Genomic DNA, 20,215 nt, shown 5'->3' on the forward strand with positions numbered 1-20,215 from the left:
TCATAATTACACCTATAGCTACCCATATACGTGTGTACATGAAGCTTGGCTCGTTTTGCACTTTCATGAAACCAGAAATTAGTTTAGATTCAAAACTAACTGGAGATGTGAACATTCCAACTCAGTTTTTCTGCCCACGATACTTGCCTACCCTACTAGATGAAGCACTCGAACCTGGCTTTAGATGAACCATTTCTGTGGTCACACGCAATAACGCGCTGTACTGCCTCGTCACACGAAATACCGCGCTGTACTGTCTCGTACCAAAATGCTGAACTCTCGTTTTCAGAAACACCAGCTTCGGTTATGAGAAACGAATTTTTCTATTAAAATAACAACATAAAGAATAAAAACAGAGATAAATTAATTGTTATCGACTTTACGTCGCCTTCGGCGTAATTAACGGTGATCTGAAAGTCAAATGTGGGATAAGTTAGGGCTTAATATCTGCGAACGAGGTATAATAAACGAACCGATTCTGATCTTAGTTCCAATTTAATGGAATTTCTTCTCTTCTTACGCGGCACAGGCACAGTCACATTGAAGGCCACCCCACTACGGGTCCTACGACGACGACGTCGTTTTGGGGCACTGTTGAATTGAACAATTGAATCACCTTGAGCCTCATTATTGAACATATGGCAAAGGTGTCAATCGCCGTAACAGAACCAGCTTAATGAAATAACATTAATGCCCAATCTGTGCTAGTAGAGAATATATTTTAATGGAAGCCTATAAAATACGCATGATCGAAAAAACACCTAAATACGTTCTATAGCCTAGATAGAACCAACTCTTGGAATTTTTTCAAACATAAAGATTTGAGCTTTCCACGTAATTTATATTATCATGACATTACGACTCTGGAGACACAACTATAAGCCCTAGCAATGACCAGAGGTGGTCAGTTAAGAAGTACTTCTCTTGCGATACTTCTTCAAGTTTTTAAACTACCTCTGCTTGAGTAGAATCAATAAATACGATGGCCATGGAGCGAACTCACCGGCTTCAGGAATCCTCACATCCAAGTTGCGCACAAAATTGTATGCCTTGGTGGAATAATACTGAAGCGTCATTGCAAATGATTGCAGTTCCTTAGAGTATTTGACTCCTCTTCCACCAGCTTGTAGCTTCATACGTTGCAAGAGCTCACTTGGTAGACCACTGAATTTTTGCGACATTACCTCCACACACGAATCGCTTATCAAATTGTTCTTCTTAAGAGATGCAATGACCTCATCCAGAGATTTCACTTTTTTTTGCAGACGGTATGTTTTCATTCTGGCTGCAACCAGCCTCTTTTTAATTTCTGCAACCCTACGGCGTTGCTGTTGAACGACTTTTCGAGATGTGTGCGCACAGTAGCTGTGGTCGTGAAGAACTACTTCAGGTTCAGCGGTTTGTGCTTCATAATGCCGTTTCTTATCTGGAACTGCAGAAGGTCTCACTCGTCGGTTGTTTGAAGCCTGAAATTTGTGAATTTTATGTTAACTAGGGCTAAAATAAAGGTATAGTAATTGGAACTCAAACTTCATAAATATATAGTCACTGTCTAGTGTCTATGGTGTTATGAACGATGATAAAAGTAGCAGGAACATATGTGAAATTATCTTGTTTGATTTAGATATATCTGTTACTTTCTACCCCAGAAGGATAAACTATTAGGTAACCTTTTAAATCTAAAGCCAAAGGTAAACCTAAAAAAAACATCTTACGAGACAAATCGAACGTCTCGCACGCACAAAGCTATAATGAACTCGACCACGGAATTAGCAATTTGAACTTTAGTGTGAGCATCTGGCACCAGAAATATAGAATTATTACTCAACTATGCTGGACAAAACCGGGTGGCCCTCAATTATACCTTTCCTTCTAGTCCTAACTCCAACCTTCACGACAATTTTAAGCAAGGATTGAGTACTACTACCGAGCGAGATAGTGTAATGGTTATGCGTCCGGCTTATCGAGCGGTAGGTCGTGGGTTCGATTCCCGGCCGGGTCATACCAGAGACTCGAAAAATGGTATCCGCAGCTATCCTGCTAGGCGCTCAGCAATCACGGATAGCATGGAGGAGAAAAAAAACGGGGGCGCAGACTAGATGACCTCATGGGGCCGTATCGCAACTCCGTCGCCAAAGCATCTCGATGGTGCAGGCGAGAAAGAATATCATATCTCTCTCTCTCTCTCTAAGCAGGTTATTGGCTGAACTGCCCATACAGAATACAAACAGTGACCTGGCTGGTCATGCTATTACAGGTATACTGATGAACTGACATGGTGCTGAGACTGCTGATATAGTTTGCTCTGATCATACCAACATCCATATACTTGTGACAAAATGTTCTGGTATAATGACACTTTAACATGGCCTAATCATTAATGCTGTGGCTTATCTGGACATTGATTAACTGTGATGGTCAGGAAATATTGAAAATAGAAACTGATTCTCCAAAGATAGTCTTGCTGCCCTGCATATTCTGCCATTCACTCACCGGTGAAATGTTCTTGGATGCCGACGCTTTACCAAAGACTCTTCATCGCTACTACCATCGCTATTACTTCTCATATATGACTCCGTGGATATCTTTTTCTGCCTTTTACTGCACCCATAGGCGCAACAAACGCTACCACCAAAACGAGATGTCTTCGACATGTCGAAATACACAGATAACACAGATATAAACACGAGATATTGGGCTGAAACAAATCCTGAATATTACGATGATTATTCATTCAAAGCTCCATTCGAATAAAATACTACAAAGCCAATACGAATCAAATATATTTTAAAACTGTACGTTTTTCCATAAGCGCCTGTACTAAGTCGTCCAGCCTATCCCCCACAATGCAACTGTAACATGGTGACAACGCAAATTTGCTTAGCCGGAGATGGCAGTAGTTCGGGGCTTGGTACCGATAGTCATTGGCGCTACAGGGGTCGTGAGCAAAAAACTCATGAGACATATCCAACAAATTCCGGGTAACGTTCGATTTGACATGATCCAAAAGATCACATTATTGGGCACTGTGCACATTCATCGGAAGGCCTTGAATGCACCACTGGACTAAAATTACACTTGTGAATCACAGCATGATTTCTGTAATTTCGATTCTTCAACTACAATCATCTCTACCTCTGCTCTGTAACCCTTGCCAATTCTTCATCTACTGCAATTCTGTAATCTGACTTCTCCATGTATTGCATAGGAATAACAATTTGAATGTATTACTGAAATTTTAAAAATTTACTCCAATCTCGCCATTTTCCTTTGGGGGCAGGTTGCTCCCCGGATTATGTGTGCATTTACCAGTTTTTCTGTGAATAAAGAATATAATAATATTTTCTTTTGGCTGCAAACTAAATGCAATGTCAGTTAATTGTACATGACCCTGCTGCATTTATAATAACACCGTATCAAATGATTGTGTTTTGCAACATAGCTACTATTGGCAGTGACTATCATACAAATTCTGCGTCTCGAAAACGCGCTTGGTAAAATTCATTAAATCATAATGACAATTTTCAGAAAATAACGTAGCTTTACTACAACTTGGCCCAACTATATTTCTGAATTTCGATGAATTCATGATCACTATTCGGGAAAGCTCATGTCGAAGCATCTGCCAAACACCAATTCAACTCTCATTGAAACCCTTGCGAAGAATCCAAGCGGATATATCTGGACGTATCTGCAGGATGTATGCAACTTTTGGAAACGGTTGGGAACTTTACTGTCTTGATCCCTGTTTCCTAGAAATACCTGGATAAATAAGCCGAATTAGTAAATATAACCAGCGGCATGAATATTTAAACTGTCGAAGTAGCATATGTATCGACATATTCGGTAACGAATATTGTGATATGAATGAAATGATATCAAATTCAAACTATACTGTTGCAGCAATGCACCAGTTAGAAGAAGACGGAGCATTTTATCGGTAATGCTTATCCGCGTTATTGCTGATGTCCGTAAACCTTTACGAAATTGTCGATGTCCAGTTATATGACATCATGCATAAATGAGATATATCGCTTGATAAAACGCGGCTCGCCATTGACTATGCACTTTGTTAGCAGTAAAGATTAGGCGAAAATAGCTATCAAAATAGATCAGATATAGCAGCAGGAAATCCGTTTTGATTTGAACATAGAAACGCGTTTGACCTCACGTCATCGACTGTAGTGTTTCGAAATGATAGCAGTTTATTCTGTTTTATGGTAAAGGATTAAGTTAGTGATTTCCAATCTCTGTACCGCGAATCTTCTAAGAATTTCGATTGAAGGTATTCGTATTGTAATTCAGGCAAGCATATGTAACGTGAGAGCGCTCTAACTGATTCTATAGCTGACAAATAAGCACATGCGACGAGGAAATAAATTATGGCTCGGGCTGGCAAAATCGAGTACCTGAGTGATTCGATTCTGAATCACGCATTATGCTTCGAGTCGAGTCGAGTATTCGAGCACCACTCATGACGTCATAGCAAAATCTAATATATCAAAGTTCAAATATGTACTTTTTATGTCATCACAAAGAATATGATGCCTGTTATCCACCACATTAAACGTTGGTATATTTTGCAACCATGCCGATGTCATTGCATTTTGTGACAATGTCGTGGGATGATCAAGACTTAGAGTAAATGTGCTATTGCTAGTAACGTTCTTAGCTTTTTACTATGTTTTGTACGCTACAATACGGACAACCAAGATTTCAAGGCTACCACAGAGTAAAATAGTATCGCAAATTTAATTCTCGATAATAAATTAACTTACAGTGGCGAAGAGCGTATATAATTTCAGTACTCGAGAAGATCGCTATTTACTACTCGACTCGAATCATTAAAATTCTTACTCGATTCAGATTCGAGTACTCGAAGCATTGTGCCAATCCCTAATTATGGCATTGCCGATGGATAAGCTAGGGTTACCATGTTTTGGAATCATTAAAGGAGGACGCTTTTACCAAATCAGAAAATTTGGTAGAATGACACTGAATTCAGCCGATTTTGCTATTTTTGGTGGAGAATATGTTGATTTGGCTGAAAAAGAAGGTCATCACTTTCGTTCGATACCCGATTTACCCAATTTATGCTTGAACTTGGTGGTGTTGACAAAAATTAAGAGGCCGTCACTTTACATCGACTCTCGAATGACCCACTCAAACATCCGTATTAGCTAATAGCGTCTTTTACGCTCATTTTAAGTCGTATATGTCCATTATCCTAGCTGTAGAACCTGCAAAGGAGGACGAATTTACAAAAATGAGGACATTTAGGTGTCATCGACGGATATTTTCAAAAAACCTGAAAAACGTGCACAAATCCTCCTAAAAGAGGACGTATATGGTAACCCTAGGATAAGCGAAAAATGCTACTACTGTAGTGTTGGGATGACTCAATTCATGACTTGACTCGAGTCAGAGTCGAGTCAACTTTTTCGTATGACTTGACTTGACTCGGCGCTTCGGCAATGCGGATTGACTCGTGGTTCGGAGCAAAATTTGGGAGTCAATTTCAAGTCATCAAGTACAAGCTGTGCCCATTAAACCCCCCTATTATATGCAATGTGTTATGTTCTTGATCTTGTTTGAACAATAACTCAATACGACGAGGTTGCAATACGAAATCAGTATATTTTACAGCAGTATGACTTTAAGGCAGCGACACGATCCAGAGTACAGATAAACGAAAAGACCACGAGAGAACAGAACACAAGGTATAAATACAAAGCACGACACACGGGGAAATAATGATTGGCGGTAATCACTAATCCTGGACAAGTAAGAAACAAACGATACCAACGTAAAATGCACGAACAAAACAGTCCTCCCCTGTAAGTAAAGAGTACAAGGTGATCTACGTTGGCCGATAGAAATCAGTTTGTTTTCTAATTCTATGCGGATAACGTCTGCCCCACGTTCGAGCAGGACTAGCTAGAGGACGTTGTGCCCTATTCCTGGCCAATGGTTGCTCAACTTGTGGTTGCTGAGGCTGAGCAACTTCCTGCGTGGCTGTATTATTACCAGCTGAAATCAAGCGTGGTTGGAGTTGGTTTTTGTGCCTTCTCCAATTCCCATGATCTGTTTTTATTATGTACACAACACGTCCCAGTATTTCCGTCACCACGCCAGCAACCCACTTTGGTCCGCTTCGGTAACTGCGAGCGTAAACCGAGGAACCAATCTCGAAATGAGTGACTGATTGTCCAGGCGTAACGGGTTTCGATTTATCGAAGGGCGAGCACAAACTTAACAAATTGCGCGGCTGCCGACCATGTAAAATCTCGGCAGGCGTTTTCCAGTCTATGCTCGGGTGCGGTGCACATCGGTACGTAGCGAGAAGTGTTTGGAGCGCGAAGTTGAGATCTTTTCCCCCGTCGCAATTTTTTATTAATCCAGCTTTCAAAGTCTGGACGAAACGCTCCGCTTCCCCGTTAGAGGCAGGGTGAAAAGACGGTGATACGATATGGCTGATTGCCAAATTCGAACAAAACGTATCGAATTCATTCGATGTGAATTGCGGCCCGCCATCCGTAACGATCGTTATGGGCAAGCCTTCGATAGAGAAGACTTCCCTCAAAGCGTTGATTACACACAAGGTTGTGGTAGAACCGACATTCATTACTTTACCGAAAGGATATTTCGAATGCGCATCGACGATGACAAGAAACATTTTATTGTTTATTGGACCTGCGAAATCCAAGTGAATTCGTTCAAAGCTTTCAGAAGTTTTGGGCCATTCGCGATACTGACAATCAGGCGCTTTCATTACCTTACGGCAAGCGTCGCAACTCTTCACGAGATTTTCAATGTCGCGATTAATGGAAGGCCATGCGATGTAACGTCGAGCCATCTGCTTCATTTTCGCGATACCCCAATGTCCTTCGTGCAACAATGATAAGACTCGCGAGCGAAGTGACTGCGGAATTACTACGCGCTGAAAACCATCAATATTGAGCATGACTATGTCTTCGTGCAGAGAAAGCGAATGTTTGCGAGTCGAAAACCAAGAAAAATCATCAATGTGCGTCTTTGGATTCCAATTACCATGACTGACAGATAATTTTACTAGTTTCATGGTTTTGTCCTTCAGCGTCGCGTCGCGAATTTCATTGCGAGTTAACGGTAAGCCATCGAATGCCATATTAATAGCGTGAACGATCTCTGCGTTTTCACGAATTTCCAGTTCGTCAAACTCAGGGTCTGGACCCTTTGGTAGACGAGATAAACCGCCGGCGTTTCCGTGCTGATTAGTCGGTTTCTAGCGAATATCGTATTGGTAAGCCATGAGCGTTAGTGCCCATCGCTGTAAGCGTTGCGCTGTAATCACGGGAATTTTCTTGTCTGGCGAGAAAATAGCTAAAAGCGGTTTGTGGTCCGTTACGAGCGTAAATTTTCTACCATACAAGAATTGACGAAATTTAGTGACTCCGTAAATGATTGACAGAGCTTCCTTCTCTATTTGAGAGTAGGATTTTTGCGAATCAGAAAGTGTTTTCGACGCGTGCGCGATCGGTCTCTCTTCGCCATTGTGCTCGATTGAGAGGACAGCGCCGATTCCGAATTGAGAAGCATCAGTTGACAAAATGAGCTGCTTGTTTACATCATAATGAGCTAACTGCGTAGCGTCGATTACGTCGTTTTTGAGAATGCGAAAAGCTGCGTCACAGTCCGTATTCCAAATGAATTCCGCGTCTTTTTGCAGAAGACGGTACAAGGCAGCGGCTTTATTCGTGAAATTAGGAATAAACGCGCGATAATAATTGACTTTGCCCAGGAATGCCTGTAGCTGGCGAACATCCTGAGGTTTAGGCAACTGTTTGATTGCTTCAACGGATTTGTGAGACGGGAGTTTGCCGTCCTTGTCGATTATATGACCAAGATACTCGATACTACTTTTGAAAAATTCACATTTAGCGAAGTTGACGGTGAAACCGTATTCGGTGAGGCGCTCAAAGAGTAGCGATAAGTTGCGAAAATGATCGCGTTCATCAATGCCAGTAACGACTATGTCATCGATAAAACTAGCAACACCGGGTAAGCCGGCGATCATGACATCAATACAGCGTTGAAAATTTGCGGGACTAGATGCGACTCCGAAACACATGCGTCTATAACAGAATAGACCGAATTGCGTGTTGATGACACACAAATTCTTCGCATCATCATCTAATTCTAGCTGAAAATAAGCATCGGCAAGATCAATTTTCGTAAAAATGCAACCACCCTGTAACTTGTGAAGAATTTCATCTAAAGAGGGCAGGGGATGTTGATCTATCTGAATCTGTTGATTCAATGCTTTGAAGTCACCACAAATGCGTACTGATCCATTTGATTTAGTGACGGCAACAATTGGTGCTGCCCAATCACTGTAATTGATTGGCTGCCCAATCACTGTAATTGATTGGTTCGAGGATACCTTGATTGACTAATCTATCCAATTCGGTTTGAACAGCGATTTGCCTTGCGAAAGTCAAAGGGCGTGGTTTGTTGAATACGGGCTTGGCATTAGGTTTCAAGTGAATTGTCACCTTTGTCTTGGTACATCGTCCTAATACATTAGAGAAAACGGACGGAAATTTGGACTGAAAAGATACCAATTTGTCGTTCGAATCACAAATGTCAATAGTATTACAAGATTGCGATTTGACCATCTGCGAGGAAATTGCATCCAAAGCAGACGTTCCCTTAGCGGTCATGGAGAAAGCATCGCTCCAATCGAGACCAAAAATGTTTTGCCCACGGTGTTCGTCGAGAACTACCAATTTTAAGCCAACTCGAACTTCAGAACCCACCTGCACGGTTACAGTGCAAATACTTTCTTCTCCATGTTGGAAATGCCGTAAATTGCAAGGTGATGGTTGAATCGTTGCAGATATTGGTCCCACTTCTCCTTTGATTTTATGAACGAATCAAACTTCGGAGCGGTAGCTTCAGATGTTGACGTACCGGGACTCGACCTCTGCGCTAATTGCGCCATTTCTTCTTTATGCTGTGCGCGTTGTTGGTCCAGATCTTCTCTGTGCCGAGCATTTTGCTGCTCCAGCTGATCTTTTTGATTTGCCATTGTTTCATGTAGACTCGCCATCATTGCCTGCTGCTTCTCGAGCAGCTTCAATATACCCGAATCCATGCTTAATATTCGTCGCAGAAATAACTTTGAATCCGACTTCTGACACCAATTGTTATGTTCTTGATCTTGTTTGAACAATAACTCAATACGACGAGGTTGCAATACGAAATCAGTATATTTTACAGCAGTATGACTTTAAGGCAGCGACACGATCTACAGTACAGATAAACGAAAAGACCACGAGAGAACAGAACACAAGGTATAAATACAAAGCACGACACACGGGGAAATCATGATTGGCGGTAATCACTAATCCTGGACAAATAAGAAACAAACGATACCAACGTAAAATGCACGAACATAACACAATGTTCCCTCTAAGCTGCGCACGTGCGCAAATGCGCAGTGCTGACACGGTATCTGCGCACAGAAAATATAAGTTGCGTACAAGAAATCAGAATGATGACTTCTTTTAGTCGTTACGCACTGTTGTCCGAGGGTCTGCGCAGTGAGTTGTTGAGTGTGCGCAGACTCGTCAAAAATTAGAAGGAACATTGATCATATGTATGTTCGAAGAGCTTCTTGGAGGTACAGAACTTCAATATACAATTAAATAGCATATTCATATTGAAATGAACCCGAATATTTTCGGCTGACACTCGTCAGGGGTAATCGTCAGCAACTAGTAGAGAATTGGAAAGAACATTGTATATCAACAATCGTATCACAAAATATGACGTCAACAGCATGAAAGAGAGAGCGTTCAATGTACTATTTTCAGGTGGTACACGAACTCCTTTTGTTGACAGAGTTTTGGTTGGTGTATTTTGATAAAATTTGATTCCAAGGCACACAAATGGAATTGTGAACGGCCTCGCCCTACGATTCCAAATCGGTCGTCTCGATAATTATTCGCACAAATCGGATTATCCAACAGATGTTTGCCGATGGCAGAATTAATAGCCTTTGATCGATCAGCATCAATCTTAAGTGGATGAGTTAAGGGTGAGCTTTTCACTGAGCGTGACGCACGTGGTCTGATAAATCTGGGGACATGTTGCTTTATGCGGTCCTGCAGACGTCTTGACGTTCTTCCCACGTAGCCACAATCACAGTGGCACCTATATTCGTACACTACATTACTTTGTTGAAGTGCAGGAAGCACGTCTTTGCGTGTTGAAGGGAGCAGTTGTGTTGTTGTAAAAATCACATTGGTTTTGACTGTATCGTAACATTTACTGACAGCAGAAATCAATTGTTTTTCAAAGCGGGTGGAAATGGGGCCAATCCAAGGTAGATGGATATAAACATCTTTTATTGTTCGTGCGGTGGGCTCTGTTCGTATGGGCTCTGTATGTTCGAATTATTCGCGATATGCCGGTGTCACTTGTAAGAGCAGCCATAATGCAGTTATTCACTGATTGCACCATTCACTGATCCTCCATTTTTACATCACAAATTAATTGACCGCAAACGAAACGATCACATCTTACGTTGTAGTAGTAGTAGTAGATTGATCTAATATCAATGTATCTTTGTTAAATAAACGGCGCAGTGCTCACATTCATCAACCCTCTTGTATAATTTAAATAGCACGAATATAGTTTATGCGTTTCTATTCTCATGGATGTGTGGATGGGCAGTGTATTGTACCATATCAATTTGTTGCAACTTTTGGAGGCTCCGAAACTTCGTTACAATGCAACATTGGATGCTGATTTTCGGCGGTTCCAGGACCACGAGCAGAATAAAATTTTTAGTTTCCCAATCAGGTCCACGGTAGCTTTAGACTGATACCGGTTTTATCAAATTTTGCGCTCGACAAGCCGGTCAAAACTTACAGTCCAATTGTCTTTAGCCAAATGCAAAGTGTGAAGTAGACCAATTTCACTGATCCGTGAGATTTGCTTGTGTCCACACCATACCTTACTACACTATAGCAGGGGCGGGTAACATACGGCCCGTGGGCCGGATCCAGCCCGCGAAGGGATTTTGTCCGGCCCGGGGACAGTTTTCCATCTTATATGATCATGTGGACCGCGGCTACAGTAGGCTACAGTGCCGAGATTACCCGCCACTTGCTTACGACGTCAAATTTTAATGACTGTATGTTATTTTATACATATATACGCGCATTGCGCAGCGTGCGAGTGGAGCTTGCGCGTAAGCTCGTCGAAACGAGAAGACTTGCATTATCGGCATTTACGATGTACTCAACCCTAATATCGTTTGTGGTAATCCTGGTGTTTGTAGACTACAATGGTCATTTACACCAGACCGATAGTTCTAATTTTGAATTCCGTAATGACCGACCTGTAGCGCGGCACACTTATAGGCTATTGTAAGACACCACTTATGCCAGGGTTCACCAACTCAAAACAGGTCGCGGGCCACTTTTAAAATTTCATAGATGCCGCGGTCCGTATGAATTCAATATCGAGATAAAATAGGCCACACGGATGAACAACGACGCTATCTCATCACCTACTCAGCCCTTGTGAATTGATATCTTGGTTAGTTTGGGGTACCGGGCTTATCGAGCGCCTCGAAATATTAATTAGGGGTTGCACCGTGTGTTGATTGATCAGACTATAGATAACTAACCTACGGATAGATGGGCAACACGTGCGTCACGGTCGAGTGATGCGACAACGGCAGATTTGTTGTAGCTTCATAGCATGAAACGGCAGTGTAATTGCTAATCCCATAGATGACGACCCGAGCGCTCAAATTAAATAACGTTGATCTTATTTGAAAGCTACAGTCGCACTGATTCTGATAATATACATTAAATTTTCATCCAGGCAATGGAACCACTCCGAAATAGCCTTCAAAATATGAAAATCGGCATTGTTCTAAACAATCGCAACCACGCACGGACCGTTGTTATGGTCATTGTGCTGCGCCGTTGCAATTGTTTAGAACAATGCCGGTTTTCAGACTTTGAAGGCTATTTCGAGGTGGTTTCACTGCCTTGATGAAAGCTTAATGTATATCATCAGAATCAGCGCAACTGTAGCTTTCAAATAAGATCAACTTTATTTAATTTGAGCGCTCGGGTCGTCATCTATGGGATTAGCAATTACGCTCCCGTTTCATGCTATGAAGTGACAACAAATCTGCCGTTGTCGCATCACTCGACCGTGACGCACGTGTTGCCCATCTATCCGTAGGTTAGTTATCTATAATCAGACCGTAGCGTCCTATATGGCTGCGTCACAATACCAAACTCCGTTACAATGCAACATTCGAGACTGATTTTGGGGGGTTTCCAGCAGAGTTGGATCAATTACAATATTTCAGTTCAATTACAATTACAATTACTTTCATGCATGTTTCAATTACATTACAATTACAATTACTCCATGCTACAAATATCAAATTACAATTACAATTACTCCTTGCATGCTTCAATTACATTACAATTACAATAGCTGCTGTTGAACATGTAATTGGAATCATAAATTCAACCGTGCTCCTTGACAACCGTAGCGTCGTATTTAACAACAATTCAAGTCTAGTTCAGATTGTGTAGTAATAAATGCGTTTATGTGCGTACATAGTATGCTATGTAAGATGTCATTGTGACGTAATATAAGCGTGTTTCGTATGCTCGGTAATTATTGCTCACGTAATTGGAAATGTAAAATGTTATTTACCTAATTTCCTATGGGTTAGGAGTAAGGATAGGGTGCGGTATGTCGTTGAAAAAGTATTATAATATATGCACGTGTCGGATTTGCGTATATAGTATATAATTAAAGAAATAATATTATTTTTATCGAGGGACGTAGGAATTAGGATGAGGAGTAAAAACAAAACCGTGCTTTGTCAGATAAGACGTTATATAATATTCAGTGGTCTGGTTAGTTAGCCAGACGAAGTAACGATGCAGCATCGTGATCTGAAATCGTATCGTAGATTGCCAACCCAAGGATAGATGCGCAAGATGTGAGTCACGGATGAATGCACCGACAAACGTATTGCAGAGCCGGCTAAAAGCAGCAAACTTTGTAGTCCTAGAGCTGGCGATCCATGCGTCCAAATTTGATGCATCTGTTCTTTATCGTAAGCTATTGATGTACTAATTCCGAAAATACAAAATAAAATCTCGTCAGGGCAATGTAACTGCTCCAAAATAGCCGTTTAAGGCCGACTGTTCTGAAAAGTGAGAGCGCTGCAGCAGCATGACCACAACAATTACCAATTACGCCCAGCGATTGTTCAGAACAATGCCGATTCCCAGACTTTCACGACTATTTTGGGATGGTACCATTGCCTGGAAATATACTTTTATTGCGGAATCAGTGCGACAGTAGCTTTCGATTAGGACCATACATATCAAATTTCGACGCTTGGATCGCCAGCTATGGGATTATCAATTCTGCTGCTTTTAGCCGGCTCAGCAGTTCGCTTCTCGGCGTATTCAATGGTGAGTCACGTGTTGCGAATCCATCCGTTGGTTAGTAATCTAAAAATTGTATACAATGGCAGCCGAGGCCAGCATAGCGGTAAAAATAAAAAAAACTTCGCCCGCAAGGGCACAGTCAAGGGCTTCCGCGAATGGATTCACCAAATTCCTTGTCGACATTTGAAGAGAATGCATTACAAGTCAATTATTTTATGTTGTGCTTGTCAGGTCTCAATAGCAATTTAATGTAATTGAAATTGTAATTGAGCAAAATTTTTGTCAAATTACAATTACAATTACACAAAATAAAAATGCTTCAATTACAATTACATTGAAAAATGTAATTAATTACATTCAATTACAATTACAAATTACAATTGATCCAACTCTGGTTTCCAGGACCACGAGCAGAATAAAATTTATATTCTCGCAACTAGCACCGCGGTAGCTTTCGATTGATACCCGTTTTATTAAATTTAATGCTCGGCAAGTCGGTCAAAAACTACCGTCAAGTTGCCTTTGACCAAATGGAAAGAGGGAGGTAGACCAATTTCACTGAGCCGTGGGATTTGCTTGTGTCCACACCAGAGGTTTCCAAAGTAGTCCCCGTCGCTACTCAAGTAGAAGTAGCGGAATTTCTACTAAAGTAAAAGAAGGAGTGGTGGTTCGCAAGTAAGTAAGTAGGTATTCTACGCTCATTTTTGCCTATAAAACTGAAAACTGTTAAGCTGAAATAGAAGTAGCTTAAAATCATAACTACTTAAAAAGTAGTGTGAGTAGGTTAAATCTACTTCAAGTACTTCAAAAAGTAGAAGTACTCCGTTATTGACCACCTCTGGTCTACACCATATAGGACAATATGATCAGAGAAAAGCAGACATGGCGGCGCCTGTATGATAATGCTGTTCTCAAATCCATGTTATATCCTCGTCATTATCGGCGGGAACTGGCTTTGAAGTGACAATGCTGTCGTTAAAATAAATTCATTAAATACGGTTTATTCCTTGCATATGTAGATAAATGGGCGAATAATGGTTCGATTCAGCAATTCGGCCCGTTAAGTACCTAATTTTCCTATATCCGGCCCGCCGACTGGAGAAGTTGCCAGCCCCTGCCATAGTTGATATGATATCATGTTCCATACTAGTTGCTGATGGTTACGCCTGACGAGTGTCTGCCGAAAATATCCGAGTTAATTTAAATATGGATGGATACACTATTCAATTCAAACAATAACGCACAGCACGCTCTCATAAGATTATTCACAAGTGATGATTTTAGAGAGGAAGAGCAACAGTATATCGTTATTTAATGTCACATAGGATTACCATATACGTCCTCTTTTACGAGGATTTGTCCTCTTTTTTGACTTTTTTGAAAGTGTCGGAGGAGGAAGGCCAAAAGTCCTCTTTTATTGGATTTTATCCCCTTTTTTGAGAATTTTGGGTCAATATAGGGCACAATTTGACGGAAATACATTAAATCAGCAATGAAGTAACGTTCCGGCGGTGAAAAACCGTAATTAGTGGTTCGAGACGGAAACAAAGAATTTTTCTTTCAGTCAACCGACCACGAAGTGGTTAAAGTTACCATTTTTTTCAGTATTTCTCTCCGTTATTGCAAGTCAGAAATTTTTTTAAAAGTTTCCTTTTTTCAGATTTCCAAAATATGGTTACCCTACTATCACATCTATGTATGCCGTCCACTTATCCACTAGCGAACTGAATGCTTCTGATCATGCACCGTACAAAAGGTGAATCAATCATTCATGTCCCTTACACCCGCGAGAAACACATGCAGTGTTACGCATGCTATTGCGTGCAATGTTTCCGAATGGCAAAAATTCACTTCTTAACTTACTCGTTTTCCTCTGTTCTCCCGTATAAGGCATCGACTATGTGGATCCACTGACCTGACGGACACGAAATATTCAGAACTCTATTTTCACAAGCTCTATCCACGATAACACCTAGAAAGACATGTTTAGATGCATTCATTCTTTCTGCTTTTTTAGAATGATAATAACTCATTCCGTTTGGGAATGAGTAGTAAGTGTTCCCGACTATATAATATAATACGGGATTGACATGACGATACTCTCAATAGTCTATTTCATTTATGCAATCGCTTCAGATTTGAAGAGGGCGATTCCTCTGCGGTATTCTATTCATCGAGTACCGTGAAATCAATCATGAAGTTGAAACAACAACTAAGAAACTTGAATGTGATTTATTTATACAGAAGATGCTATCACAGACCAATTTTTGATCCATACAGTTTTGATTGGTTTGAAAAGTAAGCGAGTTGAACGATACATGATATCACATATTGTCCAATGTGAAGTTCATAGCGGTGAGGGTTGGGGGACATTTCAACCTAACCTATAAGCCTATATAATGCGTTATAGCATTTAGCATCTACTCGCGAACACATCCGCCGTTATATCTTCCATGTTTCCTCTCGCAAGCACACTCTTCATTTTCGCAATCTTCGTTTTCTCCGCAGTCGCTGTTTCTACGACATTTATCCACTAAAATTTGATATCTTCTATAAATATAACTTGAACATTTTGATTCGATTGCTAGATTGTAAATTTCCATGACGTACGTACATAAATGTTCATTATTTTTGTAGTCGTCCTCTGAACAATGATATTGAATATTACATGTCAAGGAAATCTGTTTCAAAAATGGATCATATCACAAAGTTCACCAACGTCTGTGACGATGAATATGCTGATATTTGTTAGTATCGTATAGCCAATACGCCAATTAGTAAAAGAGGCCTAGTTGAGTGCATATGAAGTGTGAGGGGAAGCGGGTGGCGCAGTTGGTAAAACACTACAGTCACGACACCAATGGTTCTCGGCTCTGCCATGTGTCGGAGGTTTATCCGGGCTCCTCATCGCCGATCCCGCTGTAAATATAGCGCCTTCAAAAGCCCAGAGGAAGAGGGAGCCGAACTCTTGGAAGATGGCAGCTAAATATCACGTTGAAGGATCAAAAAAGAAATCTGACATTGATGAAAGTCATGTACTGGGCGCAAATGACTGTAATAGCGATATGTGTCAATAAAACAAACAATATGAAGCGTGACATTATGCATATGAATAGTGGCATTATTCACTAACACTAAGTATAGATAACTAACCTACGGATAGATGGGCAGCACGAGAGTCACGGTCGAGTGATGCGACAACGGCAGATTTGTTGTCGCTTCATAGCATGAAACGGGAGCGTAATTGCTAATCCCATAGATGACGACCCGAGCGCTCAAATTAAATAAAGTTGATCTTATTTGAAAGCTACTGTCGCGCTGATTCTGATAATATACATTAAATTTTCATCAAGGCAATGGAACCACCCCGAAATAGCCTTCAAAATATGAAAATCGGCATTGTTCTAAAACAATTGCAACGGCGCAGCACAATGACCATAACAACGGTCCGTGCGTGGTTGCGATTGTTTAGAACAATGCCGATTTTCATATTTTGAATGCTATTTCGGGGTGGTTCCATTGCCTTGATGAAAATTTAATGTATATTATCAGAATCAGCGCGACTGTAGCTTTCAAATAAGATCAACTTCATTTAATTTGAGCGCTCGGGTCGTCATCTATGGGATTAGCAATTACGCTTCAGGGATCGCCAGACAGGACGCCTATTGCCGAAAACCTAGCCTATAGCCGGAAACCTAGCCAATAGCCGAAAACCTATGCGATACAGACAGGTCGCGTACGAAGAAGCGTTCTCTCGTTTTTCGCGAGCCTGGCCGAAAGCGTACGGGCGCCTATCGAGTTAAAATATTTTTAACTTTATCGGCTATCGGCGCTCACGGCTGGTCGTTCACCGTGTGCTTCAGTCGCATTTGGCTTGCTGGGCTATGTTTTGTTGAGTGTTGTGAATCGCAGGGAGAAGAGATGCGGTGGCAGTGGCGTTGTTGTTTGAAGTAACAGTACTAATTTACTTCAATTGTAGTAGAGTACAGTGCCAATATTGTTTACCGCACTGTATACTTGATGAGAACAATATGAGATGGTCGGCAACCATGGCACCAGATATGTTGGTATTTTGAATCATAGATATACAATATACATGCAGATAGATAGATATAGATATAGATAGATAGATCGGTAGATATAATATGTTGGGGCTCAGTTCTTCTGATGGAATGGGCCCTGTTGTTTTTACTCATATTTTCTTGTATGCAGTGACAGGCCTATTTATGCTGTGCATTTGATATGAATTTTAATGAGGAACTGATCGAGAGCGTCCGGGACTACCCGGTGCTGTATGACTCTACACATACGAAATTTTTGGATACAATACGAAAAGATAATATTTGGATAAAGATCAGCGAAAAACTCGCTAAATACGATACAACAGGTAAGCATGACGAGTTTATGGTTATGAGTGTATGGTATGGTATAGCCCCAGTGGTTCTTAACCGGGGGTCTGCGAAGCAATTTTAGGGGGTCTGCGAGACGTGAGACCTCTAAATTTTTAAAATGATTGATATACGAATTTTAAATTAGGGAAACCACGAGGCAGTTTTGCTCCGCAACTACTAAATCCTCATGACTCACATCATCAGAATAATAGCCGGGCATGAAATATCGTACTGTGTAAATTCATTTTAATTGCCAAATTGCCAATAACCTACCGATACAATCATTTTGCTGTTTAGAGACATTTTGTTGAAGTTTGTGGAAAAATAAAAATACTGGTAAGGAGATTTATTGTTTGCGAAACCTTTTCAATTTAAAGATGTCAGTCGAACATAAAAATTCCTCAAGTATTTTCCCTAATTTGTCCCAATGTCATACTTTTCAGAGTTAAGTGCATGATTGCACCGCTAATATTGCACTCCACCCCAGCTCCAGTAATGTTGTTTTATAATATGAAATACTATGACAGTTATGCCCTTACAAACATGAATTCACACAACTTACACATACTATGAAAATAAAGTATTTGTCATTTTTCTGCCCAACCTCAAATCTGTTTGCTTTGTTAATATGGTAGGAGTGTAGAATGACATTGTGGGAACAACATAGTTGAAGGAATCTGTCCATCAGAAAATTGATCTGTGATAAAATTGCACGTCTCTTCTTGGCCTCCTCACCCCTACCATTTGTGTAAACAATGCCAAACGGAGGATGCAGTGGTATCACCCCGGGAAGTCTAGACTGATCCTATTGTCTATGCAATGTCCTATTTGTCGACCTACACACACTGCTCTTGATATGCATGTGCAATAGGGGTGCCAAAATACAAACTTTTTTTATTTAAATTTCATCGACTTAGTTGTCGAATCGTGAGTTTACCTAAAAAAAAGTACGTTGCACACCAAATTTTACTCAATTCCAACCAGAGAAATCGAGGTCAGTCGAATTGACATTTCGGCCATTTTTGAAGTAATAGTATTTACGGTGACCAATTTCGTCACACCGACATGACCAAAAATTGTCCAGTAGGGAGTTCTAAATAAATGTATTATGTCACAGTACAATCATTAATGTTTTTTTATTAATTTTCACATTGTTTACAGCGACGAACTGCAAAAAACGTTGGAAACAACTCCGAGACAGGTTCAGCAAATATGTTGGCAAATTGAAGAAAGCCAAAAGCAGTGGCTCTGCCGCAAGCACTATCAAGGAGTTTACTCATTATCAGTTGGTTGCAAAGATGCTGGAGAAATTGCCACCAGTCAAAGCTATTTCTACAATGAGCTGTATTATGCAATTCATGGGTGAGCAGATGTCTTCACTCGAGACACAAGTTATTGATACACAGGATACAGAATGATGTATGTTGTATGATGACTTGTACACACGACTGGATATGTGCAACTGGAACTATAACTACTCGCTTTTGAAAATCGGAAACTAGAACGATTCAATTTTCAAAATCTGCAATTAGAAGTAGGACTTACTCAGTTTTCGAAATCCGTAACTTAGTCACCACGTCAATTGACTAAATTGGCAGATTGCACAAGCCTGGCTGTATGTTTTTGACATTGTTGTTTACCTCTGTGTTGATACATGCTAAATTCTCTTCACTGCATTTTTCGCTTTTGACATTTTTCATGTCTCGCTGTGATTATACCTTTCTTATGTGGTAACTTGCCCCTAGTTCTCGTTATTGATCCGTGATATTCTGTACTTAGTTGTATGTGTTTCGTTAAAGCCTGATGTCAAACTAGTTCACACATGCAATTTCCATATCTTCTTCAGTAAAAACTGTTTCAATATGAATGCATTAACTTGCCCCTAGTACTCGTTCTTGATCTGTGATATACTGTACTTCGTTATACACTGCTTAACACTATGTTCACACAATTTTCAACAGCAATTTTCATATTTCCTTTAATAAAAACTGTTCCAACAATGTGAATGGAAGAATATTAATGTTTTGGAACAGTGGTTCGCAATGAAATGTACATCGGATAATGTCATTTCGTCTAGCAATATATTCAAAAGCAGATTGGGGGGCCCAGAATATCCAAAGCAGTTTTGTGGTCCACCAGAGTCGATGAGCTCACACGCGATTTACCACTGCTTCTTGCCATGCAACTCTGCCAATATTGCTCATAAAGTAATTGGTAAATTTCTCCCTCACCTCCTTTGCTTCGTTGCTGTACATATTGGACCCCAGTCTCCTAGTTCGAGAAGTGGTCCCAGTTTGAGAAGTGGTTGTAGGGCCTCCAAAATCACTGGAAGTGGCAGGT

The 20,215-nt window shown here is 40.7% G+C and overlaps 3 protein-coding genes and 1 long non-coding RNA gene across 4 annotated transcripts in view; 3 read left to right on the plus strand and 1 right to left on the minus strand.

The window, feature by feature from the left end:
- Positions 1–20,215, plus strand: part of LOC145437984 (uncharacterized) — a gene marked incomplete at its 5' end in the record, with an annotated part of 459,138 nt that overhangs the window by 314,047 nt on the left and 124,876 nt on the right. The gene's annotated exons all lie outside the window — the stretch shown is intronic.
- The window catches only part of LOC145438129 (uncharacterized), a 227,461-nt gene that overhangs the window by 126,659 nt on the left and 80,587 nt on the right, over positions 1–20,215 (plus strand). The window lies entirely within an intron of this gene.
- Positions 1–20,215, minus strand: part of LOC145438096 (uncharacterized) — a 367,020-nt gene that overhangs the window by 70,794 nt on the left and 276,011 nt on the right. The gene's annotated exons all lie outside the window — the stretch shown is intronic.
- LOC145436960 (uncharacterized) lies at positions 17,134–19,703 on the plus strand. Its single transcript, XM_080314147.1, has 2 exons — positions 17,134–17,871; positions 19,037–19,703. Exons 1-2 carry the CDS (start codon positions 17,727–17,729, stop codon positions 19,291–19,293), a joined length of 402 nt encoding a protein of 133 aa, XP_080170273.1. The 5' UTR covers positions 17,134–17,726; the 3' UTR covers positions 19,294–19,703.

The sequence above is a fragment of the Botryllus schlosseri genome, chromosome 4 (assembly GCF_051294905.1).
Source record: "Botryllus schlosseri isolate E-star chromosome 4, Bs_hap1, whole genome shotgun sequence".
Lineage (NCBI taxonomy): Eukaryota > Metazoa > Chordata > Ascidiacea > Stolidobranchia > Styelidae > Botryllus > Botryllus schlosseri.

What these genes read in the sequence shown, in the direction of transcription:
- LOC145436960 (XM_080314147.1), top strand. Translation starts at nt 17,727, where the DNA reads ATGAATTTTAATGAGGAACTGATCGAGAGCGTCCGGGACTACCCGGTG. An exon ending in CGCTAAATACGATACAACAG is followed by an intron (nt 17,872 to 19,036) that starts GTAAGCATGACG and finishes CATTGTTTACAG; the next exon opens with CGACGAACTGCAAAAAACGT.